The sequence below is a fragment of the Silurus aristotelis genome, assembly GCF_946808225.1.
Source record: "Silurus aristotelis genome assembly, chromosome: 20".
NCBI classification, from domain to species: domain Eukaryota; kingdom Metazoa; phylum Chordata; class Actinopteri; order Siluriformes; family Siluridae; genus Silurus; species Silurus aristotelis.
The window spans coordinates 4817587-4827267 of NC_139593.1; the positions used below are offsets into that span (position 1 = coordinate 4817587).

Consider the following 9681-nt stretch of genomic DNA (forward strand, 5'->3'; position numbering starts at 1 on the left):
CAGGGTGTATTATGATGTAACAGGTTGTCACAGGGGTGTGTGTGTGTGTGTGTGTGTGTGTGTGTGTGTGTGTGTGTGTGTGTGTGTGTGTGTGTCTGTAACTGGGTGTGACATGGTGAGGAGGTCTTACAGGATGTATAAGGGGTGTTACAGGGTGTATTAGGATGTAACAGGTTTTCACAGGGGGAAGTGTGTGTAATGTTGCTCTGACAGGGGCGGTGAAGTGGTGGGGTGTTGGGGTCGCATGTTACCTGGTCAGCAAATTTAGTCATGTAGTGCTGTAGGCGAGTCTGGTTGTCCGTCTGCTCGCACATCTGCACCAGGATGTCAAAATCACAATATTTCTCAGCCAACGCTGCCACCCACTGATACTGACCCAGCTCAACTAATATCACACACACAAACATGAATCAGAGAGGACCAGAGCCAGAGACTTAGAAAAAGACGTTTCACTGCAGTGACATTAAAGCCTTGTTAATATTTCAATAAAACATATTTCAGTGTGAATTTAACGGATTTTCCAGAGAACTCACGTAGCGGTGTGAGCAGTTCGGAGCGACGCTGCGTGTACTCCATCTCCAGTGTGTCGTAGCGCTCTTGCTGCCTGGGGCGACGCAGCGAGGTCAGTTGGGCCACGTAGCCGCCGAGTAGCGAGTCCAACAGCACCACCAGCTGCTCGCTGAGAGTGCTACGGAGTCCCGAGTCGGCATGAGGATACACGCTGCGCAGGATCACGTCTTGCTGCCGGGTGATGACTGTACGAACTCCACCCACTCCACCCGAGGCTTCAGTACAGAGAGAAAACAACGTTTTTGTTTAGTGTTAAACAACCCAGAATACGCTTTATATTTTCCAATCTCCAAAAGTAGATCCATTTAGCTTTGATGTCAGACCATCACTTATCTTGTGCAGAGGAAAGGCTTAGTACAGAGTAAATAGCCCCATTAGTGCTACTACAACTACTAAACAAATCCAGATTACTTAAAGAAAATAAGTTTAGTAAATCCAGAAAAAAAATCTCAAGAGCTTTAACCCAAGTGTATACCCAAGTGCAGTCTCTAAAACCATCAAATGCTATGAAGAAACAGGCTCTCATGAGAACCTTCTCAGGAAAGGAAGACTAAGAGCTACCTCTGCTGCAGAGGATAAATCTATTCGAATTACCAGCCTCTGAAACCAACTATTTACATAAATGCTTCTCAGAGTTCATGTGGCAGACATATTTCAATGTCTATCGATCGGAAAAGACCGTGTGAGTCAAGCTTTCATAGTCGAATTGTGGCAAAGAAACCATTACTTCCAAAGAAAAACAATAAGAATAGACTTGCTTGGACCAAGACACACAAGGAATGGACATTAGATCAGTGAAAAACTGAGAAGTCTAAATTTGAGATTTTTTGGTTCTACACGCCATGTGCTTTTTTAGACTTACAGAAGGTGATGGGATGGTTCCCGGATGTGAAGCATGGTGGAGGAGGTGTAATGATGTGGAGGTTTTCTCATGTGGTTTGTACAATTTGTTTTACAACATGACAATGACCCCAATCACACCTCTAGGTTACTTTTAGATTAAGGAGAGTGAGGAGGGCTGGATGAGATGACCTGGCTTCCACAATCACCCAATCTAAATCCAGTTGAGATGGTTTGGGATGAGTTGAAGCAGAGAATGTAGAAAAAGCAGCCAACAAGCACTCAACACTTTGGGGAACTCCTCAAAATAGTTTTTTCATAGTTTGGATGTCTTCATTAATAAATGTACAATGTTAAAAATAATAAAAAATAAATGTAAAGGCGTGTCCAACGTTGTGACTGGTGTACAGAGCAGTCAGAAATGTGTCACATTCATACAGCATAAGGATTCACACATCGAATTCAAATGAAAGTAAAAAAGGTAATTATATTAGAATATATATTATATATAAATATATATCTAAAACAACTAAAAGACGTTGCGTAGTTTAGTATTTGTCCCGTTAGTTTCGCCATGGTTGAGCTCATGCAACAGACCAACAGAAAGTCAGTGACAGTGCTGAGATGTGATTCTGAACCCCCAGTGCACTGCTCATTTCTTATAAAAAGGACTGTAGGACATTTGCCCAAGACAAAACGGAAATAAAAAGAACGAAAAAAAAGGAAAAGAACCACAGATTAATGCTGAGTTAAGTAAAGTGGGCTTTGTACCTGTCCATGGGATGTACTCTGGCTCCGGTGGGGCGTTTTCTGCTGCCCTGTAGAGGGATGCTTTAGTCTCTCTGTACTGTGTTGCTGCTTGGAGCATTTCCTGAGAACCACACACACACACACACACACTCACTACCTTCAAACTACAGGGAGAAAAGGGGAAAAAAAAAAAAAAAAAAAAAAAGGCTGCATCCCACTCTTATTTCTGGGAAAATCTATCGCTAGTATATACATTGTGTGTGTGTGTGTGTGTGTGTGTGTGTGTGTGTGTGTGTGTGTGTGTAGGGGAGATCATCATGTAAAGGTAAATCACACTCAGACCGAAACCGTTAGCGTTACTATTCGCTCTCATTAAATCTTGCATGACATTTCCGCCCAGTTCGGCCTTAAAGGTGCGCTTACTTTTGCACCCGCCTGACCTTGATAATGTTGTTGACGCTGAGCACAACTTCTGCCCACTTCACAGAGGTCACAGGGTTCTCCTTCAGACACTTCTCCTCCTCGTCCAGCAGAGACTCGAAGATCGACGAGATCTGAGACACCTGAAAACGAGCACGGATTACCACACACACACACCATAATTGAACATATTCTAATTTATGGTAAACATTTTTCACAACTGTTTTATTTATCTATTTGTATTTCATTATTATTGTTATTATTGACTATTGCCATATTATTTTTTATTGTTTGATACCATCTTATTTTATTTTACTGTTTTTATTTCCATTTTACTTTTTATTTCTTTGTGTTTTAGCTTTTATTGTTATTGGTTCTTATACACTTCTATTTTGTGTTTTTATTTCTTTGTATTTATATTTCCATTCATTTTTATTTCCTTTTTTTTATTTTACTTAGATTTTTTGTTCATTTACTTACATTTTTTGTTTGTATTTTTATTTACTTGTATTGTTTGTTTTCAGTCATTTGTTGTTGTGGGGGTTTTTTTGTGAAAATTGTTTTTTTTTACTTTTAATTCACTTTGATTAATTTTTTCATTACTGATAAACCACTGGTAGAGATGAGTATGTTACTTAATCGTTTATACCTTGAGTGTGTGTGTGTGTGTGTGTGTATATGTGTGTGTGTGTGTGTGTGTGAGAGAGACGTTACCTCTCTGAAGAAGACGTCAGCAGGTGTGAGGCTGGAGGGGACGCTCTTGACGGTTTTACTCAGGGTGACGGCGATGGCGGCGTTCACCAGCTCCGGCTGCTTGCTGTGGTGGTTCTTCAGAGCGACGGCCGCTGACAGCTTCTCAGCATGTTCGCACAGCAGCAGCCGCGTCGCCATGGGAGACGAGCGCACTGTCGTCCAGGTGAGACGGTCCAGGAGCCCGGTCTGAGAGAAGAACGAGGAGGATATGATGATTTCCTGTCCATCTGTCATGAGGACTGAGGGAGCGGTGTGTTACTGACCTGCAGCAGGAAGTCCATGAAGAAGTGGTGAGCTTTCATTTTGTCCTCCAGCTGGTGCAGCAGGATCAGTGAGGTCAACAGGAAGCCAGCGTTCTCTGGATTAGAAGTCAGATACAAGTGTTAAAGTCCATCACATTCTACACGTCCTTTTCTAAGCGTCGTTTTAATTAAATGTGGATAAACTACTACAGGAGGAAGTTCTTAAACTCTGTTCCTCACCGTCAGGCACAGACTCGGCCCAGCGAGGATCTGAGGCGGGGTAATCGTCCACCAGGTCCAGGTCGATCTGAGTAACCAGTGTGTCCAGCTCCCCTCTCACCCCGCCTTCGCCGTCATCTGGAAAGAGCTCGTCCGTAATCTTCTGGGCCTCCATCACGCGGTTCCTACAGGCAAGTATAAAAATGGTTGATTCGGGGTACACAGCATACAACATCAACACAAAATGCATGTCTTCATGCGAGTGTGTATACAGTTAGAGCTGCTCACCGGCAGAACTCCAGGAAGGCTTGTTTCAGCAGCTTCGTTTTGTCCTCCTGTGCTACTGTGTCCATTTTCAGCGGTGTTTCCAGCGCCCCCTGCAGGACATGTGAATGTTGAAATCATTTTTATTCCCAAATCCTCCAATTCTCGTCCGATCCGAACGTTTGATGATATACTGGAGCAATTCCTTTTACTTGGATCAAATCCTTATCCAGAAATTCTAGTTTCAATCCTCCAAATCCAAGAATTATACTGGCCACTAATCCCTCACCTCAGGTCCAGGTCCGGCCACGGAAGTACACAGAGAATCCTCCATGGTCTCTGGCAAGATGGAGGCACTCTCTCTGGGCACCACGGCAACCAGGCCGTTCATATGGGAGAAGACGACGGGCAAGTCGGCACACACGCCTCCGCCGCGAATACGGTCACCTGGAGAGGGCCAGTGAGGATAAAATAAGTGGCCTGTGTGTGTGTGTGTGTGTGTGTGTGAGAGAGAGAGAAAAGTGTGTGTAGAGATCATACCAGAGGCATTGAAGGTGAGCTTCTCTTCAGGGAGGCCGCTGCGCCCGGCACCGGTGGTGCACGTGTACACCAGCTCCTCGTTATAGAGATACGCGGCAGGACTTTTCACCCGCGGCAACACCAACCTTGTCTTATGGAGCTCCTCCTCACTCTAACACCAAACACAGAGAGAGAGAGAGAGAGAGAGAGAGAGAGAGAGAGAGAGAGAGAGAGAGAGAGAGAGAGAGAGAGAGAGAGAGAATATAAGTGAATTCTGGTCAGGATTCTGTTCCTTCTCATCCAATCAGCCTGAAGGTTCTAATATAATGAAAGTCTTAATGTTAAATACATAACCGACTCCACCTTTAACATTTAAGTGCGGAACCTACCAATAACCCTTAACATACCCCCTTTTGAAAACCACAAAGTCATTAAGAACCTCCATTTTTGGACAACCGTTAAAGAACCTGCAAAGAACCTCCTTTTGAAAAAACAAAACCCTTAAAGAAAAAAACAGCAGAAAAAATGTACACTAATATTAAATACATGAAGGTGATGGAACCAGAATGATCAGAGATGTCACTTGCTTTAGAATCATAGCTACCTGAAATGGAGGGTTGTACTTGGTGACCTCTACATAGAGTTCTTCTGACGCAGGTAGCATGGTGTCTGGAAGTGTGACCAAGCAGAAATACGCCAAACATGGATTATCAGCAGGATGCCACGCTGCAGCCAACACAACCAAACCAGTGCTGAGGAGAGAACATCATCATCATCATGGAAACAAACATCTCAGAGAACCAAAACATATTAAACATACAGTAATACATATAGTTATAATGTACACTTTAGAACATCTAGAACAACTAAGCATACTTCTGCCATTTCTCTGAGGACCATCAACAGGCTGGAGTGATATCCTATTGTCAGAAAGCATCTTTTTTGAAAACCAACAATCATCAAAGAATCTCTTTATTGGAAAGCAAGAACCCTCAAAGAACCCCTTCCTTGAATACCAGAAACACTCAAAGAACCACTTATTTGGAAAACATGAGCTCTCAAAGAACCCCCCTTTTTTTTTTTTAGAAACCAAGAACCCTCAAAAAACCCTTTTTACAAGCACAGAAACCAACCAAACCCTCTTTTAGTAACCGAGAACAATTTTTTGAAATCTAAAACCCTCAAAGAACCCCTTCTTAGAAGCCCAGGAATCTCAAAGAACCACTTTTTTTTGTCCTGAGACCACGGGTGAGATGTTCACGAGTTACTCACTGACTGAGCTGCATGTCCAGATATGCCACGTTAACACCTGCCTTCATCTCTGCATAGTTACTCTCCGAACCCTGAAACACACACACACACACACACACACAGACACACACAATTAAAATGAGAAATTGAGCAAATATCAGCTCACAAAACTTTTCTATGATTTCAGTAATACAAAAAGTTCGAATCCAATACGTATGATGACACAAACACACACACACACACACACAACCCTGGTATTGTTAAGTGTGTGTTCTGAGATTCCATCTCACCCAGATGGCGTCTGCGATGCTGTCTGACAGACTTGGGCAGGCGTTCCAGCTCAGGACCTGAACCTCCGTGGTGTCCCCGACCTCCCACTTGTTCAAACCACATGTGCTGAGAGTGTAGAGGCATCCTGAGTCTCGAGCCCACAACACACTGTACACCTGAAACACACCCGTAACACCATTACCATCCCATTGAAAGGTCGCCATGGCAACAGGCTCTGGAACTTGTTTCCTGCGATCTTACGCTGGTGTCGACGGGAGGGCTGCGGAGGCCAAACAGACTCGAGACGCGGCGTCCGATCCCCGACAGCATCCCCTGTCCCTGCTGCACCGCCCGCTGATAGAGCTTTCCGGAAGCCTCCATACCGACCCGGAGCAGCTGCCCGCGGTACGAGGACACGATGAAGCTGCCCCCCTGAAGACAGAGGAAAAAAACACACTAGTTTCTATGGGGAAGCTACCATTGTTTTCATAGCGACAGCTTGTACATTGGGACTTGTGTAAGACCTGCCCTGTAGAACACACTCACCCTGACCGCTGTGACGTAGTTACAAAGGTGTCCTCCCAGATCCGCGTGCGTCTCCGTGTACGTCCCCTCGTGGGCCAGACTGGGCCAGAACCGGGCCGAACCCTCCGGAGACACGGCCAGCACACACACAGACTGCCACGGTCACATGTACATGAGAGAGGGGGATAAACCCAAATACAATAGTGTGCAAGAGTCAGTCGCCAGGTAGAAAAATGGTGGAGAACGATGTAGAACGGCTTCAGTAAGGTGGAGAATGATAAAGTAAGGTGGAGAATGATGAAGAAAGGTGGAGCAGTACCTGCACCGATGCTGACTCCAGCGCAGATGATGAGCTGATGGAGATGAGATCAGCACTGTAGGCGTACACACTGGGGGACAACTGCAGGTCCTTACACACAGACAACTACACACAGAGAGAAAATATATCTCACACACACAAAAAATAACACACACAAACACACAACAAAAATATAAATTATACAAATATATGCCCACCTGGGCCTGTCCACAATAAACCATCCCAAGCCCACCTACAATAACACCCCCCCCATTAATCGGTCCCCATTAATTCCCGCCTTATTTAAGATGGCGTACCTTCGCTACTGCAGTCTGTGAGATCTTCCAAATGATCAGCCTCTCCCCACACACCATCCACGCCCAGCCCGTCTCCTCCACCTTCACCGAGATCTGGTCATCCGCTACAGGGCCAACACACACACACACACACACACACACACACCATTTTCACCATGATGCCACAACTGAAGCTCTAACAGACTTTCCCAGCTGTTATACCTTCTGCCATGGTCAGAGCCTCCATCACTTTAACAGGCAGAGACGAGCCGAACGTCTGCACGTCAAAGTGGTCTGAGTCCACCGTGGTGCAGCTCTGTACACGTGTCGGAGTCGCTCGGCTGCAGGATGCAACGCCACAACCGGGAAAGAAAGAAGCATGAAAGAAGGATATGTAAGTGTTATATAATTATAATTCTAGATGCAGAATCACAGTGTGTGTGTGTGCGGGACATGTCATGTAGCTGTGTTTTTATTGTGTGTGTGTGTGTGTGTGTGTGTGTGTGTGTGTGTGTGTGTGTGTGTGTGTGTGCCGGACATGTCATGTAGCTGTGTTTTTATTGTGTGTGTGTGTGTGTGTGTGTGTGTGTGTGTGTGTGTGTGTGTGTGTGTTTGGGACATGTCATGTAGCTGTGTTTTTATTGTGTGTGTGTGTGTGTGTGTGTGTGTGTGTGTGTGTGTGTGTGTGTGTGTGTGTGTGTGTGTGTGTGTGTGTGTGCCGGACATGTCATGTAGCTGTGTTTTTATTGTCTGTGTGTGTGTGTGTGTGTGTGTGTGTGTGTGTGTGTGTGTGTGTGTGTGTGTGTGTGTGTGTGTGTGTGCCGGACATGTCATGTAGCTGTGTTTTTATTGTGTGTGTGTGTGTGTGTGTGTGTGTGTGTGTGTGTTTGGGACATGTCATGTTGCTGTGTTTTTATTGTCTGTGTGTGTGTGTGTGTGTGTGTGTTTGGGACATGTCTTGTAGCGGTGTTTTTTTTGTGTGTGTGTGTGTTTGGGACATGTCCTATAGCTGTGTTTTAAGTGTGTGCGTGTGTATTTGGGACATGTCCTTTAGCTGTGTTTAGTGTGTGTGTGTGTGTGTGTGTGTGTGTGTGTTTGGGACATGTCTTAGCTGTGTTTATTTTGTGTGTGTGTGTGTGTGTGTGTGTGTTTGGGACATGTCCTGTAGCTGTGTTTTTATTGTGTGTGTGTGTTTGTGACATGTCCTTTAGCTGTGTTTAGTGTGTGTGTGTGTGTGTGTGTGTGTGTGTTTGGGACATGTCCTTTAGCTGTGTTTAGTGTGTGTGTGTGTGTGTGTGTGTGTGTGTGTGTGTGTGTGTGTGTGTGTGTGTGTGTGTTTGGGACATGTCTTTTAGCTGTGTTTATTTTGTGTGTGTGTGTGTGTGTGTGTGTGTGTGTTTGGGACATGTCCTGAAGCTGTGTTTTTATTGTGTGTGTGTGTTTGTGACATGTCTTTTAGCTGTGTTTATTGTGTGTGTGTGTGTGTTTGTTTGTTTGTGACATGTCCTTTAGCTGTGTTTATTTTTTATTTATTTTTGTGTGTGTGTGTGTGTGTGTGTGTGTGTGTGTGTGTGTGTGTGTGTGTGTGTGTGTGTGTGTGTGTGTGTGTGTGTGTGTGTGTACCCGGGTGTAAGAGAAGCTCTCCGCGGGGAGAACAGCAGTCCTGACGGAGTGTTGATGTTCTTCCTGCCGCCGGTTCTGGTGGTGTGCCGGCGTCCTGGTGTGCCTGGTGTTCCGCGGGGAGTAAACATCCCGATTCAGTCTCTAATTTCTAACCGGTAATAACACGAATAAGAAGAGAAGAAGAAAGACGTTAAATCCTTTCGAATGTCTAATACACTACACAGGCTCACATTGAGCGCGCGCACACCGTCCGATCAAATAAACGCGCGCACGATTTGCGTCACTCCGAGGAGAAGAATGTCGCAGGAATGAAACGTCACTCATAGGCGGCGGAAGCAGAAAATGATTATTATTGCTGAGAGCTTCTAGTATGCTGTTCTTCTCAAATGTGACTTTGATTTACCCAAACTTTTAGTAAAAGTATCAGCATTCCACCAACAAGTCACTTTTACACCTCACAATAGTCCGATCTGGAAAAACAAATATATTCCACACAGAAATTAATCATTATTTTATGAGGACCGGATAAATAGAAATATTTGGTCAGTATTGGATCTAATAGATGAGAGTAGTAACATGGTAATCTATAATTTATTCATTTTAAAACACGGATTTTCCTCTCAACCCAAGCAGTTCTTACTGTTACTAATACAATACCTTCAGGTATAAAATTGTTAATGAGATGTTACATTTCTTACTCCAAAATTACATCTGTCCCTCCTTTGTTATTCAATGGTGATATTGAAATAAAGTATAAAATATGCATTAACAAATATATAAGACAATATATCATCCAGTCAAGCTACCCTTGTCAAATATTAGGAAATAGATTAGATCACAC

The 9681-nt window shown here is 44.3% G+C and overlaps 1 protein-coding gene across 1 annotated transcript in view; it reads right to left on the reverse strand.

Moving 5' to 3' along the window:
- The window catches only part of nup133 (nucleoporin 133), a 12814-nt gene extending 3655 nt beyond the window's left edge, over positions 1 to 9159 (reverse strand). Inside the window, exons 1-19 of the mRNA XM_083522740.1 lie at positions 8841 to 9159; positions 7440 to 7558; positions 7239 to 7342; positions 6943 to 7047; positions 6645 to 6776; positions 6360 to 6530; positions 6119 to 6274; positions 5850 to 5920; positions 5182 to 5329; positions 4599 to 4749; positions 4348 to 4505; positions 4083 to 4171; positions 3816 to 3979; positions 3597 to 3691; positions 3295 to 3519; positions 2601 to 2723; positions 2182 to 2281; positions 534 to 785; positions 252 to 385 (exon numbers count right to left, since the gene is read on the reverse strand). Coding sequence (XP_083378866.1) covers positions 252 to 385; positions 534 to 785; positions 2182 to 2281; positions 2601 to 2723; positions 3295 to 3519; positions 3597 to 3691; positions 3816 to 3979; positions 4083 to 4171; positions 4348 to 4505; positions 4599 to 4749; positions 5182 to 5329; positions 5850 to 5920; positions 6119 to 6274; positions 6360 to 6530; positions 6645 to 6776; positions 6943 to 7047; positions 7239 to 7342; positions 7440 to 7558; positions 8841 to 8968 — 2625 coding nt within the window. The 5' untranslated portion in view covers positions 8969 to 9159. The remainder of the gene's footprint in view (positions 1 to 251; positions 386 to 533; positions 786 to 2181; positions 2282 to 2600; positions 2724 to 3294; positions 3520 to 3596; positions 3692 to 3815; positions 3980 to 4082; positions 4172 to 4347; positions 4506 to 4598; positions 4750 to 5181; positions 5330 to 5849; positions 5921 to 6118; positions 6275 to 6359; positions 6531 to 6644; positions 6777 to 6942; positions 7048 to 7238; positions 7343 to 7439; positions 7559 to 8840) is intronic.
- Between the last annotated feature and the right edge of the window lie 522 nt (positions 9160 to 9681).